At 45.1% G+C, this 20,130-nt stretch overlaps 1 protein-coding gene across 2 annotated transcripts in view; it reads right to left on the bottom strand.

Annotated features, from left to right (window-relative positions):
- Window positions 1–18,157, bottom strand: part of S100A2 (S100 calcium binding protein A2) — a 30,696-nt gene extending 12,539 nt beyond the window's left edge. Inside the window, exon 1 of one of the 2 annotated variants that reach the window (XM_034935959.3) lies at window positions 12,664–18,157. In XM_034935959.3, the coding sequence (XP_034791850.1) occupies window positions 12,664–12,701 (38 nt within the window). In that variant the 5' untranslated portion in view covers window positions 12,702–18,157. Of the gene's footprint in view, window positions 1–3,869; window positions 4,285–12,663 lie in introns of those variants that run through there. The other variant, XM_034935964.3, reaches the window with a different exon arrangement.
- Between the last annotated feature and the right edge of the window lie 1,973 nt (window positions 18,158–20,130).

Raw genomic sequence — 20,130 nt, 5'->3', positions numbered from 1 at the left:
ATCCCAGCACTTTGGGAGGTCGAGGCAGGTGGATCACAAGGTCAGGAGTTTGAGACTAGTCTGGCCAACATGGTGAAACCCCAACTCTACTAAAAATACAAAAATTAGCCGGCATGGTAGCACACGCCTGTAATCCCAGCTACTCAGGAGGCTGAGGCAGAAGAATCACTTGAACCCAGGAGACGGAGGTTGCAGTGAGCAGAGATCACGCCACTGCACTCCAGCCTGGATGACAGAGCAAGACTCTGTCTCGGAAAAAAAAAAAAGAAAAGAAAAGAAAAAGAAACTAACATATACTTAGAGCCAGTGTCATGGCCAAGATGGGGCCATCTGATGTATCAGCAACATAGAACCATGACCAAACCCCACATCCACTAAAATACAGGGATCATGATCTACTCCTGGTTTCCCTGTCAATATTTATTTATCCTTTGAGCCCACTTTTTGTCATCTGAAAGTATCAGGTGTTAGTTTAAGAAAAATAGTAAAGAAAACCTTAAAATTGAGAATAATCTGTTAATTTGCTACATTATTTCTCCTAGTTTGGAAATGCCCATATTTTTCTCATTATAATTGGTAAAACATCTAAGTCTAGCTTCAAAAGTAATGGACTTTGATGACAGCTTGCCTGATCCAGTTCAATGCTTCCCCCCATTTCAAAATAAGAAACTGGCTCTCCCCCTCCCCCTCCCCCTCCCTCTCCCTCTCCCCTTTCCACGGTCTCCCTCTGATGCCCAGCCGAAGCTGGACTGTACTGCCGCCATCTCTGCTCACTGCAACCTCCCTGCCTGATTCTCCTGCCTCAACCTACCCAGTGCCTGCAATTGCAGGCGCGCGCCCCCACGCCTGACTGGTTTTCGTATTTTTTTGGTGGAGATGGGGTTTCACTGTGTTGGCCGGGCTGGTCTCCAGCTCCCAACCGGAAGTGATCTGCCAGCCTCGGCCTCCCGAGGTGCCGGGATTGCAGATGGAGTCTCATTCACTCAGTGTTCAATGTTGCCCAGGCTGGAGTGCAGTGGCGTGATCTCGGCTCACTACAACCTCCACCTCCCAGCCGCCTGCCTTGGCCTCCCAAAGAGCTGAGATTGCAGCCTCTGCCCGGCCGCCACCCCGTCTGGGAAGTGAGGAGCGTCTCTGCCTGGCTGCTCATCGTCTGGGATGTGAGGAGCCCCTCTGCCTGGCTGCCCAGTCTGGGAAGTGAGGAGCGCCTCTTCCCGGCCGCCATCCCGTCTAGGAAGTGAGGAGCGTCTCTGCCGGGCCGCCCATCGTCTGAGATGTGGGGAGCGCCACTGCCCCGCCGCCCCGTTTGGGATGTGAGGAGCACCTCTGCCCGGCCGCGACCCCGTCTGGGAGGTGAGGAGCGTCTCTGCCCGGCTGCCCTGTCCGAGAAGTGAGGAGCCCCTCCACCCAGCAGCCGCCCCGTCTGAGAAGTGAGGAGCCCCTCCGCCCAGCGGCCGCCCCGTCTGAGAAGTGAGGAGCCCCTCTGCCCGTCCAGCCGCCCCATCTGGGAGGGAGGTGGGAGGTCAGCCCCCACCCGGCCAGCCGCCCCATCCGGGAGGGAGGTGGGGGGTCAGCCCCCAGCCGGCCAGCCGGCCCGTCCGGGAGGTGGGGGGCGCCTCTGCCCGGCCGCCCCTTCTGGGAAGTGAGGAGCCCCTCTGCCCAGCCGCCACCCCGTCTGGGAGGTGTACCCAACAGCTCATTGAGAACGGGCCATGATGACGATGACGGTTTTGTCGAATAGAAAAGGGGGAAATGTGGGGAAAAGATAGAGAAATCAGATTGTTGCTGTGTCTGTATAGAAAGAAGTAGACATAGGAGACTCCATTTTGTTCTGTACTAAGAAAAATTCTTCTGCCTTGGGATGCTGTTGATCTATGACCTTACCCCCCAACCCGGTGCTCTCTGAAACATGTGCTGTGTCCGCTCAGGATTAAATGGATTTAGGGCGGCGCAAGATGTGCTTTGTTAAACAGATGCTTGAAGGCAGCATGCTCGTTAAGAGTCATCACCACTCCCTAATCTCAAGTACCCAGGGATACAAACACTGCGGAAGGCCCCAGGGTCCTCTGCCTAGGAAAACCAGAGACCTTTGTTCACTTGTTTATCTGCTGACCTTCCCTCCACTATTGTCCTATGACCCTGCTAAATCCCCCTCTGCGAGAAACACCCAAGAATGATCAATAAAAAATAAATAAATAAATAAAAATTTTAAAAAACGAAAAACAAAATAAGAAACTGGCTCCCTACAGGATGATAGACACACACATCATCAACCAGGCTTACTCAAGCAATCCTTTAAGCTCATCCACCTCCAGGCTCTCCATTCACCAACCAGCCTCTGGTTTGCATTTGGATTCTCAAAGGGACTTTACTTCTGGGAAGAAATTGAGCTAATTCCTGGAATGTTTGTGTTTATGTTGTGGTCATAAAGATGCACAATAATTAGTCTCTCAGAACAAAAGCATCCCTCAGTGAAGTGATAAAGAATGACCTTCTGAACCTGCCCAGCTTCTGGCTAGATAAACACCTGTTCCTAAGAACGAAAGAAGAGGCCAGGAGCAGAGGTGCACACCTGTAATCTTAGCACTTTGGGAGGTTGAAGCAGGAGGATTGCTTGAAGCTAGGAATTCCAGACCAGCCTGGACAACATAGCGAGAGCCCATCTCTATGTATAAAAATGAAAATTAAAATTTTGTAAACTATATCTATATATAAAAATTAGCTGGGCATGGTGGCTCATGTCCATAGTCCCAGCTACTCAGGAGGCTGCATCAGGAGGATCACTTGAGCCCAAGAAATCAAGGCTGCAGTGAGCCATAATTGCACCAACGCTCCCCAGCCTAGGCAACAGAAAAAGACCCTGTCAAAAAAAGAAAGAAAAGACAGGAAAGAGGGAGGGAGGGAAGGAGGGAGAAAGAGAGAGAAAGAAGGAAAGAAGGAAAGGAAGGGAGGAAGGAAGGAAGGAAGGAAGGAAAGAAAGAAAGAAAGAAAGAAGGGCAGGCGGGCAGGTGCGGTGGCTCATGCCTATAATCCAAACATTTTGGGAGGCTAATGCAGGCAGATTGCTTGAGCCCAGGAGTTCAATACCATCCTGGGCAACAAAGTAAAACCCTATCTCCATAAAAAACACCGTTTACCCAGGCATGGTAGTATGCACCTGTGGTTCCAGCTACCCAGGAGGCTGAGGCGGAGGATCGCTTGAGCCCAGGGAGCAGAGGTTGCAGTGAGCCAAGATCACACCACTGCACTCCAGCCTGGGTGACACAGGGAGACCCTATCTCAAAAAAAATAAAAAAGAAAAGAAGAAGGGAAAAAGAGAAGGCAAACAGGCAGGTAGGCAGGAAGAAACTAAAATTTGCTGAGTGCTTATACTGTGTAGGCATTACACTAAGTACTGTACATTTATTATCTAATTTACTCCTCTCAACCATTCTATAATGTGGGCAATGTCTGTGATTAATAGACCAGGAAACAGAAGCTCAGGGGATTAAGTGTAGAGCTGGGATTTGAACTCGGATTGGCATGACTGCACAGTACCGCTCCGCAATCACCCTGGCTCTGCCACTCCTTCACCCAGAGTTTCTTCTCCAGCCCCTTCCCCAGGTCCTCTTCCTTCCTCTACCCCAGCTGGTGGAGCTAACGTTGGTCCTCTAAGCTTTTCTCTCTTGCTTGCTTCCCTCTGTCTCCTTTCTTTTTCTTCCTCTTTCTCACAGCATCACCACCCCTCAGTTTATTTATTTATTTTAATAGAGATGGTTCTTGCTATGTTGCGCAGGCTGGTCTTGAATTCCTGGGCTCAAGTGATCCTCCCACCCCAACTCCCCCCAGTCCTCCACCCACCCACAATAGCTAAGACTATAGGCACTCACCACCACGCCTGGCCACACCCCTCGGTTTACACAGCTCCTTAAAGGCATTTGAATCTCCACTCCACCAGCTCCGCCCTTCCAACCCCAGGCTCTGCCTGTGAGCTCACTGCTCCCCCGTACCCCAGCTCCATCCCATCATCCAAGCCCCAATGTGTATCATCTCTGTCTTGCTCTGTAGAAACCCAGATCCAGCCAAGCAGCCACTGAGCACACACCAAGTGCTGCTGGGTTTTCCTTGGAAGCTCGCCTGGCTGACCCGTTCTCTCTGTCCCCAGAGCTACTGCCTCACGCCAGCCAGCCTGTCCTGGGACAGCAACCTCCTGGCAACCTCCTGGCTAGCTTCTCCTTGGACTCCAGTCTCTCCCTTCTTCATCCATTGTGATTATAGCTCTTTGTTCTGTCACTCACTTGCTCAAAAACCTTTTGGGTCTCTCCACAGACCACCACATCGTTTAAACTCTTCAACACGGTTCTCAAGGATAAAACTCTCTAATTCATTCTCTATTCATGTACTTGACAAATGGTTATTAAGAACTGACATTGGACTAGATAGAGCCTGCAGAGAGATTGGTGAATAAAACAGACATATTTCCTGCCCTGGCGGAGCATATAATCAACTGGGAGAAGAAAGGGGGAAAATATATAATTACAAGTAGTAGTAAGTGCTATTAATACAAATAGGTGTGATGATGGAGAACCATGGGGGGCCCCACGCACCCACCTGGGTACAGTCAGGAAAGGGGCTTGCTAAGGAGGAGGGCTTTCATCTGAGACTGAAGGATGAGGAGTTACTCACTCAGGGAGCAGAGCCCATGAGCATTCCAGGCAGTGGCCCTGGGATGGTAAAGAGTTTGGTACATAAAGAAAGTAAAAGAAGGCCAGTGTGGCTGGAGCATGGATGGAAAGAGATAGAGAATGGCACAGGGTGGAATTGGAGAGATGAGCAGGGGTCAAATCATGCAGAGCCTTGTAGGCTGATGTAAGGAATTTAGGTTTTTTCCTAACTCCAACAACAGGCCAGCGGAATGTCATTCCATTCAAATGATGGAATGACATTATCTGATTTAGGACTTAAAGATGACTCTAGGGAACTCCCAACAAAGGATGGAAGATTAGATTCTTTCTTCAACCTTGGGACATCACTAAGAATAATCAAACAAAACAAATAGAGAAAGGGTAAAAAGCCATGGTTAATGAAACTGATAAAACCCCAAGCTACAAATCACAAAAGGCATCTGCCGAATGTATCTCTGCAGGGAGCTAAGCAAGGACATTCAATGAGAGCAGAACATGCCACCCAAGCCCTTGGTGGAGCGCCCCGTGAAAGGAACCTACCTATTTGAGGTTGAGAAGAGGCTAAGGGAGAGGTCTCCCTGAGGAGACCGACTTTGACACCCCAAGACAGCAGGGAAGGGGGAGCTTAAGAAGAAACAATGCTGGCATGACATTCCTATTGCCTTGTCAGGGACACCACCAGAGATGAACTGGGATAAAGCAGGAGAGGAGACAGAGAGTGTCAGACCACATTCCACCAAGCTTTGCTGTGATTCAACCTGGGGAAGCTGATTGGAAAAAGAAGAAAGAAAAGTTTTGCTGTGAAGCAACCCTGTCTGCCAAAAACCGAAAATGAAGAAAAGATGTATTCCCCACCCTCTACCGCCAAGTACCATGAAAGCCCACTACACTTCACTCCACTCTACCACAACACCCTTCAGCAGATAACTAGCCCCACTCCAAGTAAATAATAATCAGAAAGGAATTAACTTGGGAACTTTGCTTTTAAATGCTCTTTTAAAAATGAGAGAAATGGGGCAGGTGCGGTGGCTCACGCCTGTAATCCCAGCACTTTGGGAGGCCAAGGCAGGAGGATGGCTGGAGCCCAAGAGGTCGAGGATGCAGGGAGCCATGACTGTACCACTGCATTCCAGCCTGGGCCACAGAGCAAGACCCTGTCTTAAAAAAAATAAGGGAGAGATAAATGGAGGAAAGAAACATAAGCAGCAAAAAATGAAGTATAATTATCAATATATCCAAATAAACTCAGGAAGAATTCTGACAAATACTTCTAAAGGAAAAAAAAACCTCATATAACATGACCTCTTCTTTAAAAAATAATTTTTAAAATAAACTCCTAGCCTTGAGCAATCCTCCCTTCTCAGCCACCAAAAGTACTGCGATTACAGGCATGAGCCACCGCACCCAGCCTTAAAAATAATTTTTAAAATGAGATACAAAGTTTCAGAGAAAAGATTATATAGCAAAAGAAGGTGAAGAAGAGAAAATTAGCAGATTTTAGAAAATAAATAAAAGGGAAAAAGTAAAACATTTCAAAGTTGAAGGCCATTTTTTTTTCTTTTTTCTATTTTCTGGCTTCTATAACTAAGAAGGTCACTTTTTTATTTTTTTGAGACAGAGTCTCGCTCTGTCACCCAGGCTGGAGTGCAGGGGCATGATCTCGGCTCACGGCAACCTCCACCTGCCCAGTTCAAGCAATTCTCCTGCCTCAGCTTCCCACGTAGCTGGGACTACAGGCATGCACCACCACACCCACCTAATTTTTGTATTTTTAGTAGAGTCGGGGTTTCACCATGTTGGCCAGGCTGGTCTCGAACTCCTGACATCAGGTGATCTACCAGCGTCAGCCTCCCAAAGTGCTAGGATTACAGGTGTGAGCCACCGCGCCTGTCCAAGAAGGCCATATTTTAAAATAGAATAAATGCAATGGAAAAAAAAAGACTATAATGGATAAATTTCTGAAAATCATAAAAATGAAATGGAAGAACACAACAATGAAAATAGCATTATAGGAAGAATGAGAAATGTGGAAAATAGAAAAATCCAAATGATTTATAATTGATATTTTTGAAAAAGAGAACAAAGCATACGATAATGAATAAAATAATCTAAAATAAATACTTTCAAACATAAAATAAATAAAATAAAATAAATACTTGACTCCAGATCTAATGGACACACCCACCTTTTTTTTTTTTTTTTTTTTTTTTTTTTTTGAGATGGCCTCACTCTGTTGCCCAGGCTGGAGTGCAGTGGCACAATCATGGTTCACTGCAGCCTTGACCTCCCTGGGCTCAGGTGATCCTCTCACCTCAGCCTCCAAGTAGCTGGGACTACAGGTGTGCACTACCATGCCTGGCTAATTTTTATTTTTATTTTATTTATTTATTTTTTTAAGACCGAGTCTCACTCTGTTGCCCTGATTGGAGTGCAGTGGCGCCATATCGGCTCCCTGCAACCTCCGCCTGCCGGGTTCAAGCGATTCTCCTGCCTCAGCTTCCCAAGTAGCTGGGATTATAGGCACAAGCCACCACGTCCAGCTAATTTTTTTATTTTTAGTAGAGATGGGGTTTCAACATGTTGGCCAGGCTGGTCTCAAACTCCTGACCTCAGGTAATCCGCCCGCCTCGGCCTCCCAAAGTGCTGGGATTACAGGATTGAGCCACCACGCCCGGTTAATATTTTTTTGTAGAGACAGGGTTTCGTCATGTTGCCCAGACTGGTCTCGAACTCCAGGCTCAAGTGTACCACTGACCTTGGCCTCTCCAAGTGCTGGGATTACAGGTGTGAGCCACTGTTCCCAGCCAGGCACATCATGTTCTAAGAAAAGAAAATGATCCAGACTTATCAAAGCCAAGACATATTCTGATAAAGTTATTGCGTTAAGGAAAAATAATTAGACTTCCATTTCTATCGATTATTTTTCTTTTCTTTCTTTTTTTTCTTTTGTTTGTTTGGTTTTTTTTTAATTTTCAACAGGGGCTTCTGCAATAGAATCTATCTGGTTAAAACATGACAGTGATACTTTTTTTGTTTCACAGCTAAGTTCACATTAAAGTAAAGAAAACCCTTCTAGGCCCAAAGCGAAGGGGAAACTAAAAACCAATTAGGCGTGAGTTAATGCTACAGCTGTTCTTCGGAAGGGACGGTTTCTAATCTCAGAAAACAAGGGGCTTCAGTTTTCAAGGACCAATCGTGAAGAGATGGGTCCTTATAACTGCAAGTATCTGGGAATCTGAAAGCCACCTTACATGAAGCAAGGTGCCCCAAGTACCACTTTCTTGGTGAAAGAATGGGCTGAAAGAAAAAACCTCTCATGAGCAAAATGAGATTTCGAGGAAGCTTGTACGTCTTCGCCTGGGCTCTGGATGGAGAAAGTTTTCTTAGAGAAATTTTAACCTTGGGCCTGTCTTCATGCAGATTTGGGATTTTAGTTTACATGGCTGGCATGGTTCAGAAAACCCCCCAAGCCAAGAAATCAACATAAAAAGTAATACTAAACTGGTTTTGGCCTTGGGGCACTTGGGAAAAGCAAAACAAAATTAATTTGAAGACTTATACTCTTAAACCAGATTAACCAGGATTCCCCCAGCTAAAGCTGAGGTTGACATTTTTTAAATTAGATAAAATAGGCAGCTTTGCAGGAAAAAAAATTATATATATGTAAATTTTATGTATATGTAAATTATTTATATGTAAAACTGACCAACATTGACTAAGAAGGAGAAAATCTGAAGACCTATAATCATTAAAGAAATTGATTAGCAGTATAAATCTACCTAACAAAGATAAAATTGATGGTTTTCATAGACAAGTTTACCAAATAAGAAAAAAAAATCCTTTTCCACGGTCTCCCTCTGATGCCGAGTCGAAGCTGGACTGTACTGCTGCCATCTCGGCTCACTGCAACCTCCCTGCCTGATTCTCCTGCCTCAGGCTGCCGGGTGCCTGCGATTGCAGGCGCGCGCCGCCACGCCTGACTGGTTTTCGTATTTTTTTGGTGGAGACGGGGTTTCGCTGTGTTGGCCAGGCTGGTCTCCAGCTCCTAACCGCGAGTGATCCGCCAGCCTCGGCCTCCCGAGGTGCCGGGATTGCAGACGGAGTCTCGTTCACTCAGTGCTCAATGGTGCCCAGGCTGGAATGCAGTGGCGTGATCTCGGCTCGCTACAACCACCTCCCAGCCGCCTGCCTTGGCCTCCCAAAGAGCCGAGATTGCAGTCTCTGCCCGGCCGCCACCCCGTCTGGGAAGTGAGGAGCGTCTCTGCCTGGCTGCCCATCGTCTGGGATGTGAGGAGCCCCTCTGCCTGGCTGCCCAGTCTGGAAAGTGAGGAGCGTCTCTGCCCGGCCGCCCATCGTCTGAGATGTGGGAAGCGCCTCTGCCCCGCCGCCCCGTCTGGGATCTGAGGAGCGCCTCTGCCCGGCCGCGACCCCGTCTGGGAGGTGAGGAGCGTCTCTGCCCGGCCGCCCCGTCTGAGAAGTGAGGAGACCCTCTGCCTGGCAACCACCCTGTCTGAGAAGTGAGGAGTCCCTCCGCCCGGCAGCCGCCCCGTCTGAGAAGTGAGGAGCCCCTCCCTCCGTCAGCCACCCCGTCTGGGAAGTGAGGAGCGTCTCCGCCCAGCAGCCACCCCGTCCGGGAGGGAGGTGGGGGGGTCAGCCCCCCGCCCGGCCAGCCGCCCCGTCCGGGAGGGAGGTGGGGGGGGTCAGCCCCCCGCCCGGCCAGCCGCCCTGTCCGGGAGGTGAGGGGCGCCTCTGCCCGGCCGCCCCTACTGGGAAGTGAGGAGCCCCTCTGCCCGGCCACCACCCGGTCTGGGAGGTGTACCCAACAGCTCATTGAGAACGGGCCATGATGACAATGGCGGTTTTGTGGAATAGAAAGGGCGGAAAGGTGGGGAAAAGATTGAGAAATCGGATGGTTGCCGTGTCTGTGTGGAAAGAAGTAGACATGGGAGACTTTTCATTTTGTTCTGTACTAAGAAAAATTCTTCTGCCTTGCGATCCTGTTGATCTGTGACCTTACCCCCAACCCTGTGCTCTCTGAAACATGTGCTGTGTCCACTCAGGGTTAAATGGATTAAGGGCGGTGCAAGATGTGCTTTGTTAAACAGATGCTTGAAGGCAGCATGCTCGTTAAGAGTCAACACCACTCCCTAATCTTAAGTACCCAGGGACACAAACACTGCGGAAGGCCGCAGGGTCCTCTGCCTAGGAAAACCAGAGGCCATTGTTCACTTGTTTATATGCTGACCTTCCCTCCACTATTGTCCTATGACCCTGCCAAATCCCCCTCTGCGAGAAACACCCAAGAATGATCAATTAAAAAATAAATTAATTAATTAATTAATTAAAAAAACAAAAACAAAAGTCAGCCAAAAAAAAAAAAAAATCATACAAACTTAAATTTCCAGAAAATAGAAAAAGGAAATACTGCCCATATGTGGCATATATAAAATAACCTTTATGGTAGAGACTGCTAATTGTCCTATTACCTATTCTCCCCTTGTCTTTCACAGCAAAAGAATCTTTGCTTTTAAGTTCAAATAAAGGCCACACTTCCCAGCCTTCCTTGCAGCTGGGTATAGCCATATGACTAAGTTCTGGCCAAGAGAAGTAGAAATGGTGTATGCAAGTTTTGATTCATGCTCAAAAGTCAGAGACATGCCGTTTCTTCACCCTGCCACTTAGAAAGTACATGAGCTATTTGGACCATACGAACTAGGGGTGGTTAAGCAGAACCACCAAACCAGCCCTGGACCACCAACCTCCAGATAATACAGGACAGAAAAAAAAACTTCCCTCTCATTCACGTCACCACTATTTTTGGTATCCATTACATACAGCCAAACCCATGTACCAAGCAGATCATCCTACACACCAACACCAGAAATGTATCGTATGAGAAAGGAAAATTAAGACCCAATCTCACTTATGATTATAGATGCAAAATCCTAAATAAACTGTTAGCAAATGGAATCAAGTATTATACTTAAGAAAAATTATGACTAAGTTGGGTTTATGCCATGATTGCAGGGATGACTTTAACATTAGAAAATACATTAATGTAAGTCTCCACATTAAGAGATTAAAAATTAAAACCATATGATGATGCCAGAATAAATTCAATACCCATTTATAATAACACTTAATAATCTAGGAATAGAAAGGAACATCTTGACCAACAAGCAAAAACCTACTGCAATCTTTTTTTTTTTTTTTTTTAGTGGGGTTTCACCACGTTGCCCTCACTGGTCTCAAACTCCTGAGCTCAAAGGATCCACCTACCTCGGCCTCCCAAAGTGCTAGAATTACAGGCATGAGCCACCACACCCAGCCTGCAATCTTATTCTTAACATTAAATTATTCTTAACAGTAAATGAATGAACAGTAAATGCTTTAAAATTGTTCCTGTTAAAGTCAAACACAAGGAAAGGATTCTTGCTATTATCACTTTATTCAACATTAATTTGAAGGTTCTGACCATTACACTAAGGAAAACATTTTTTCAAGGTCTAAGGATTGGAAAAAAACAAGGATATGATACAATTGCCTCCAGAGAAGAAACAAGCGGGCAAAACCCAAGGCCTATCAGAATAAAAAGCTGATGCAAGTAAGTCGGGGGCTGATCTGAGGCAACAAGCTTCCTCCCACTGCAAATCCACAGAGCTGGAGGTTTAAATCCAAGGAGACTGCCTTTTCCCAGAGCTGCTTTTTATTTTTTTATTTTTTTTCCGCATGTATGAGTGAATATTTTATTTTTTTATTTTGTATATATATAGATAGATTTTTATTATACTTTAAGTTCTAGGGTACATGTGCACAACATAAAGCTTAAAGGCAAATTCCCATCCAGGATGTTGCCCAGCGGAATGACCGCAAACAAAATGGTGACACTAGTTCTCCAGTGCCTTTGGCTGTCCACACTGAGGATTTCCCCCAATACCTCCAGATGCAGTAGCTGAGAACAACCCCCACTCCAGCCCAGTAAACACAGGCTCACAAGCCAAAATCACCAGAACCTGAGATGTACAGAAATTGTAACAAAATACCCCCCAAAAAGACCAACATGAACCATTTGAAGCATAGTTATTGAAATTGGTAGACCAAAAAGTTAAATTAAGGTAATAAATATCCTCAAAAAGATAAAGGAGAGATTAGTGATAGAAATAAAAACAAGAAGTCATAAAAAAATAACTGTCCAGGCGCAGTGGCTCACGCCTGTAATCCCCGCACTTTGGGAGGCAGAGGCGGGCAGATCACAAGGTCAAGAGATCAAGACCATTCTAGCCAACATTGTGAAACCCCGTCTCTACTAAAAATGCAAAAATTAGCCGGGTGTGGTGGTGTGCGCCTGTAATCCCAGCTACTCAGGAGGCTGAGGCAGGAGAATTGCTTGAACCCAGGAGGCAGAGGTTGCAATGCACCAAGATCGTGCCACTGCACTCCAGCCTGGGTGACAGAGTGTCAAAACAATAATAATAAAATAAAATAAAGAGCATAATAATTGGGAAAAATAAAAGATGGCTACAACCGGAGTATAAATGGATGAGCTAAATGATCAGACTGAGAAACTCTCCCAGAAGGCAGAAGTAGAGAACAAAGAGAATATTTTTAAAGGAGCTAAGTGCTATGGAGAATAGAAGTAGAGTGCTCATATCAGGATAACAGGATTCCCCAAACAGGGAATTAAAAAAAAAAACACAGAGGAGGAAATAATGAAGTAATAACATTGAAACACTTCTGAGAATTAGAGAAAAAGATCTCAGATAGAAAGGGCTCATAGAATGCTAAATAGGGTAACTGAGGAAAAAAACACATTTAGACTCATATTGAAGTGGAAGAAGATCAAATTCAATTAAAACTCTGAACATTTCCAAAAGCAATAGATTGCCTACAAAGGAATTGAGAAGTAGGTCCGTTGTGCACTGGTTTCAACCTGTCTGAGTCAAGTTAAACAGACACACACATACACACTCAAGTTACATGAAGCAGGTTTATTACTTACAGATTGAAAGCAGGGGACAACAGAAGCCTCAGATTCATGGCAGGCTGGTACCTCAAGGCTCAGAAAAGCTGCCCAGGAACTACCAGTCATACTGGATTAGAAAAAGAAGAAAAAAAGAAAAAAGAAAAGCTGCCCAGGGCAGATGGAGTCTCAGTTACATGTGCCCCACTTGCATCTCAGCTGAGGGACTCCAAAAAGCATCCTAAGGCTGGGCATGGTGGCTCACGCCTGTAATCCCAGTACTTTAAGAAGCTGAGGCAGGAGGATTGCTTGAGGCCAGCAGTTTGAGACCAGCCTGGGGAATATAATGAGACTCCATCTCTAGAAAATAAAAAACAGGCCAGGCGCGGTGGCTCATGCCTGTAATCCCTGTAATCCAACACTTTGGGAGGCCAAGGCAGGCAGATCACCTGAGGTCAGGAGTTTGAGACCAGCCTGAACATGGTGATACTCCCATCTCTACTAAAAATACAAAAAAATTAGCTCAATGTGGTGGTGGGCACCTGTAATCCTAGCTACTTGGGAGGCTGAGGCACAAGAATCGCTTGAACACGGGAGACAGAGGTTTTAGTGAGCAGAGATCGGGCCACTGCACTCCAGCCTGGGCAACAGAGTGAGACTCCGTCTCAAAAAAAAAAAGAAAAGGAAAAAGAAAAAAATCAGCTGGACATGGTGGCACACACCTGTACCCCCAGCTACTTGGGGGGCTGAGGAGAGCAGATTTCTTGAGCCCAGGAGTTCAAGGCTGCATGAGCCGTGATTATGCCACTGCACTCCAGCCTGGACCACAGAGCGAGACCCTGTCTCAAAAAACAAAACAAAAAAAGCAGCCTGCCCTGGATTTACACCCCTGGGGCAATGTGACATGCTTGGCTAATGAGTTGAAGGACATCCTGTTTCTAGGGGTTACTGGAACGGGGCCCAGGCTGTTCACCAGTCCCTCTTTATCTCGGGATGTTGTATCTCAGCACATTCTACAGTTATTCCTGAGAGCTCCAAGTGATAAAGGGGAGATAACTGGATAAGGCCAAGGCCATGGGGAGAACTGTCCTGCAGGAACACGAATCAAATTGACATCAGACTTCTCAATAGAAACACTGAATACAAGAAAGTGGCAAGGTTTGTAAGTACTGAAAGAAATTTTAGGCTAGGTGCAGTGGCTCACCCAGTTAATCCCAGCACTTTGGGAGGCTGAGGTGGGAGGTTCACCTGAGGTCCAGACCAGCCTAGCCAACACATTGAAACCCCATCTGTACTAAAAATACAAAAATTAGCCGGACGTGGTGACATGCCCCTGTAATCCCTAACTACTCAGGAGGCTGAGGCACAAGAATTGCTTGAGCCTAGGAGCCTAAGGTTGCAGTGAGCCAAAATTGCGCCATTGCACTCCAGCCTGGGAGACAGAGCAAGATTCTATCTCAAAAAAAAAAAAAAAAAAAAAAGAGAGAGAGAGAGAGAAAGAAAGAAAAAAAAATTCTGTGTAGCCAAATAGTCATTCAAATTTGAAAATATAATAAAAAATATTCTCGGCCAGGCATGGTGGCTCATGCCTGTAATCTCAGCACTTTCAGAAGCCGAGGCGGGCGGATCACCTGAGGTCAGGAGTTACAGACTAGCCAGACTAGCCTGGCCAACATGATGAAACCCCGTCTCTACTAAAAATACAAAAATTAGTCGGGCATGGTGGCGCGTGCCTGTGGTCCTAGCTACTCAGAAGGCTGAGGCAGGAGAATTGCTTGAACCCGGGGAGGCAGAGGCTGCAGTGAGCTGAGATTGCGCCACTGCACTCCAGCCTGGGTGACAGAGCAAGACTCTGTCTCAAAAAAAAAAAAAAAAAAATTATCGCATTACAAAAGCCTCAGAATGTTTGTCACACAAAGACCTACATTTACAGTTCTCAAAGTATCCAAATAAGAAGAGAAATAAGTTCAAGAGGATAGGATGATGCCTGCAATATAGGAAATAAACATGATTAAATGACATAATAAAATTGAATATCAACAAAAGCTAAAAGGGGGAGAGAGTCTGAGAAAGAAGAGGTGGAGGAGAGTGAGAGATAATCAGAATGGAATGATTGGTTGGAGAGTAGAGTCTCTAGTTACTGTGTCATATATTTGCAGCTGGACTCCATCCCATAGATGAGCTGAAGCAAAAGGACCTTCACACAGAACTTTTATCATCAGCCTGAGGAAAAGTACTCGAAGGACAAGGCCATTGGTTGGGAACTTACACCAAAAAAAAAAAAAGAAAAAAAACCTGAATTATAGATACTATGAATATGATGAAAATAAGCAGAACGGACCGGGTGCAGTGGCTCACGCCTGTAATCCCAGCACTTTGGGAGGCCGAGGCAGACAGATCACCCGAGGTCAGGAGTTCGAGACCAGCCTGGCCAACCATGGCCAACATGGTGAAACCCCGTCTCTACTAAAAATACAAAAATTAGCCAAGCACAGTGGCGCACACCTGTAATCCCAGCTACTCGGGAAGCTGAGGCAGAATTGCTTGAACCCAGGAGGCAGAGGTTGCAATGAGCCAAGATCGTACCACTGCACTTCAGCCTGGGAGACAGTGCAAGACCCCATCTCAAAAAAAAAAAAAGAGGAAGGAAAAGACAAGACTGACGGGATAGGAGGGTGTGAAAGGAACTTTATTATTAGGAAGAATATAAATAATTAAAAATTATTCAATGAAGTAGCATAAAGTCAAATTAAAGCAACTACATTAACAAGAAAATAGAATGTATAGTTTTCAAAACATGAGAAGAATGTTGGCTCTATGTAATGGAAAGTAACAAAGGTGGGGAAAGAAACAACAAAGAAGGCACAGTACATGAAAAATATAAAATTAAATGGCAGAATAAGTCCTAATATTATAGTAATTGTAATAAAGATGGGTAAAGTAAACACACTTCTTAAAAGACAAACGTTCCTGGGTTGAGTTTCTTTCTTAAGGTTCAGCAATATGTTGCATACAAGAGAAACACTGAAAATAAAAAAACTTTATCACGGGCTGGGCGCAGTGGCTTATGCCTATAATCCCACCACTTTGGGAAGCCAAGGCAGGCGGTTCACCTGAGGTCAGGAGTTCAAGACCAGCCTGACCAACATGGAGAAACCCCATCTCTACTAAAAATACAAAAAAATTAGCCAGGCGTGGTAGCACATGCCTATAATCCCAGCCGCTCGGGAGGCTGAGGCAGGAGAATCGCTTGAATCTAGGAGGCGGAGGTTGCAGTGAGCCAAGATCACACCATTGCACTCCAGCCTGGGCAACAAGAGTGAAACTCCACCTGAAAAAAAATAAAAAACTATTTCAAATATTTAAACAAGAGAATAGAAGGAATAAACAAAAGGAAGAAAATACATCAAGCAAATATAAACCAAAAAAAAATCAGGGAAGTAATTTTAATATTTGACAAAAGAGGATACAAGAGGAAAAATATAAAAGACAAAGAATGAGGTAATACAAGAAAATACAAACACCAGGAACATAAAAGCACCTACTCATATAGCCTCAAAATATATAAAACAACAACTGATAAAATTTCTGAGGCTGGGTGTGGTGGCTCATGCCTATAACCCCAGCGTTTAGAGAGGCCAGGGTGGGAGGACTGCTTGAGCCCAGGAGTTCCAAGACCAGCCTGGGCAGAATAGTGGGACCTCATCGCTATTAAAAAAATAATAATAATAAATTAAAAATTAAAAAGAAAAAATGTTTTTTGGAAGAAATAGATTAATTATGGTTAGGGATTTTTTACACACCTTTCTCTGAAACTGGTTGATCAAGGAGACAAAAATAAGCAGAGGTATAAAATAGCTGTATAATATCATTGGTAAATTCAAGCTATTGGGCTGGCCATGGTGGCTCACTCCTGTAATCCCAGAACTTTGGAGGGCCAAGATGGGTGGATCACCTGAGGTCAGGAGTTCCAGACCAGCCTGGCCAACATGGCAAAACCCCATCTCAACTAAAAATACAAAAATTAGTTGGGCATGGTGGTGGGCACCTGTAGTCCCAGCTACTAGGGAGGCTGAGGCAGGAGGATCACTTGAACCCAGGAGGCAGAGGTTGCAGTGAGCCGAGATCACACCACCACACTCCAGCCTGGGCAACAGAGCGAGACTCCACCTCAACAACAACAACAAAAAATTTAAGCTATTGGTGTATATAGAATTTCACACCCAACAAAGAGAAAATACATAATCTTTTCTAGCATGTATGTATCACGTAATATTGAATATGTTGGATGCTATAAAGAAAGCCTTGAAAAATTTCAGAGACTCACTATTATCAGATTAAGGCCAGATGTGTTGGCTCACACCTATAATCCCAGCACTTTGGGAAGCTGAAGCAGGAGGATCGCTTGAGCCCAGGAATTCGAGGCTGCAGTGAGTTATGATTGTGCCATTGCACTCCAGCCTGGGCAACAGAGCAAAACGCTGTCTCCAAAAAAAAAAAAAAAAAAAAAAAAGGGGGCCACCTGTAATCCCACCACTTTGGGAGCCCAAGGAGGGCAAATCACAAGGTCAGGAGATCAAGACCATCCTGGCTAACACGGTGAAACCCTGTCTCTACTAAAATTAGCCGGGTGTGGTGGCAGGCGCCTGTAGTCCCACCTACTCAGGAGGCTGAGGCAGGAGAATGGCATAAACCTGGTAGGTGGAGCTTGCAGTGAGCTGCGATCACGCCACTGCATTCCAGCCTAGGCGACAGAGCGAGACTCCGTCTCAAAAAAAAAAAAAACGTTTGCAATATTATACAGATTATGTTTTTCTGACTGCAATGCAACAAAATTTTTAAATTAATAGATAATAACGGCCAAGTGCGGTGGCTCACGCCTGTAATCTCAGCACTTTGATAGGCCGAGGCTGGCAGATCACCTGAGGTCAGAAGTTCAAGACCAGCCTGGCCAACATGGTGAAACCCTGTCTCTACTAAATATACAAAAAATTAGCTGGGCATGGTGGTGAGCGCCAGTAATCCCAGCTACTCAGGAGGCTGAGGCAAGAGAATCGCTTGAACCTGGGAGGCAGAGGTAGCAGTGAGCCAAGATCGAGCCATTGCACTCCAGCCTGGGCAACAGGGCAAGAGTCCGTCTCAAACAAACAAAAATAGATAATAAAATAGTTTTAAAATAAATCACCCAAAAAACTGAAAACAGCCCAATGTCCATCAATAGGACTATAGATAAATAGGGTATTTTCATACAATGAAATATGATAGAGTAGTAAAAATGAATGAACTCCATCAATATAAATCTTAAAATAAATCTCTTATTTTATCTGGGCACGGTGGCTGACACCTGTAATCCCAGCACTTTGGGAGGCCAAGGTGGGTGGATCACCTGAGGTCAGGAGTTCAAGACCAGCCTAACCAACATGGAGAAACCCCGTCTCTACTAAAAATACAAAATTAGCTGGGCGTGGTGGTGCAGGCCTGTAATCCCAGCTACTCAGGAGGCTTAGGCAGGAGAATCGCTTGAACCTAGGAGGCAGAGGTTGCAGTGAGCCAAGATTGAGCCATTGCGCTCCAGCCTAGGCAACGAGAGTGAAACTCCATCTCAAATAAATAAATAAATAAGTAAAATCTTATTTTAAACAAGAGAGGAAGTTGCAGAAGAATTTATATGCTATGATACCATTTATGTAAAGTGCAAAAACATGCAATACTAAATAAAATATTGTTTAAAAATTAGCTGGGCGTGGTGGCGGGCGCCTGTAATCCCAGCTACTTGGGAGGCTAAGGCAGGAGAATCACTTCAACCTGGGAGGCAGAGGTTGCAGTGAGCCGAGATTGTGCCACTGCACTCCAGCCTGGGCAACACAACGAGACTCCATCTCAATAATAATAATAATAATATATTGTTTAGAAATTTGTACACATGTGATCAAAAAATTTTTCAATCAAGGGGATCATAAATACACAGTTCAGGATAGTGACTACAGCTGTGGAAAGTGCAAGTACAATACGGAAGTGTACACAGAGGCCTTTAACTGGATCTGTAAGTTTTATTTATTTAAAGCAATCTAACTCAAATATAGAAAAATGTCCAAATTCAACAAAGCTTATGATTAGATATTGTGTTATTTTCCATACTTTTCTGTACCTTTGAAATACTTCATCATTAGAACAATAGGAAAAGAAAAAGAATCTTTAAAAAGGAAGAGCATCCATGAACAGAAAGCAAGCTGTGTATCAGGGAGGAGAGTCTAGTTCCCCTGAGATTTTCCCATGAAACACACAATGTCAGCAAACAGTAGAGCGAAGGTTACAGGGCTCAGAGAGAAAGAGTGACCCAAGAATTGTATTCCCTGCCAAGCTGCAACAGACTCGAGTTGAAAGAAACAACTCAGGGAATACATAAAACAAGGGCCCTTTGAAATTCAACCAACCAAATAATAAATCACATTAAGGATGCAGGAATTAAGAAACCAAGCTAAACGCTCTGTCTGTGAGCATCGCATTCAGAGAACTGAAGCTAAACTTACATGGAAATCACGGTTACAAGACAGAATGTAAATACTGTATACATAATATAACTATCAGATAGTGCTACACTGGGGTACGGGAAATGGAAGTGTAAATGTATTATTTTCCTCATCTCCCTGGAAGAATTCGTAAGTCACTGTCTAAAATGAAAACGTGTAGTAAGGGCCGGGCAAAGTGGCTCATGCCTGTAATCCCAGCACTTTGGGAGGCCGAGGTGAGCAGATCACCTGAGCTCAGGAGTTTGAGACCAGCCTGGCCAACATGGTGAAATCCTGTCTCTACTAAAAGTATTTTTTTAAAAATTAGCTGGGCATGTATTAGCCAGGCATGTATTAGCAGACACGTGTAATCCCAGCTACTCAGGAGGCTGAGGCAAGAGGATTGCTTGAACCCGGGAGGCAGAGGTTGCAGTGAGCCGAGATCGGGCCACTGCACTCCAGCCTGAGCGACAGACTCCATCTCAAGAAAAAAAAAATTACCTGAAGTTCAATATTTTGTTCATTTTCCCTTTGGCTAACTACAAGTAAAATAATTTAAATTGTACTTTTTTGATAAATAACATTTATTATGATCTACTTTCATAACTTTTTTTTTTCCAGGATGGAGTCTTGCTCTGTCACCCAGGCTGGAGTGCAGTGGCATGATCTCAGCTCACTGCAACCTCCGCCTCCCAGGTTCAAGCAATTCTCCTGCCTCAGCCTCCAGAGTAGCTGGAATTACAGGCATGCCCACCACACCCAGCTAATTTTTGTTTTAGTAGAGACGGGATTTCACCATGTTGGCCAAGCTGGTCTTGAACTCTTGACCTCAAGTGATCCATCCACCTCGACCTCCCGAAGTGCTGGGATTACAGTCGTAAGCCACTGCACCCAGCCTGAAGCACATTTTTAAAGAATGATTCTGGCTGCTATATGAGTATATAAGGTGAGTATGTTCCTATAAAGGAACAAGGGGAGATGCTTGGAATGTCTAAGT

This window comes from Pan paniscus, chromosome 1 (assembly GCF_029289425.2).
Source record: "Pan paniscus chromosome 1, NHGRI_mPanPan1-v2.0_pri, whole genome shotgun sequence".
NCBI classification, from domain to species: domain Eukaryota; kingdom Metazoa; phylum Chordata; class Mammalia; order Primates; family Hominidae; genus Pan; species Pan paniscus.
Note: the sequence above shows the minus strand (reverse complement) of the source record. Positions and strands in the feature narration are given on the sequence as shown.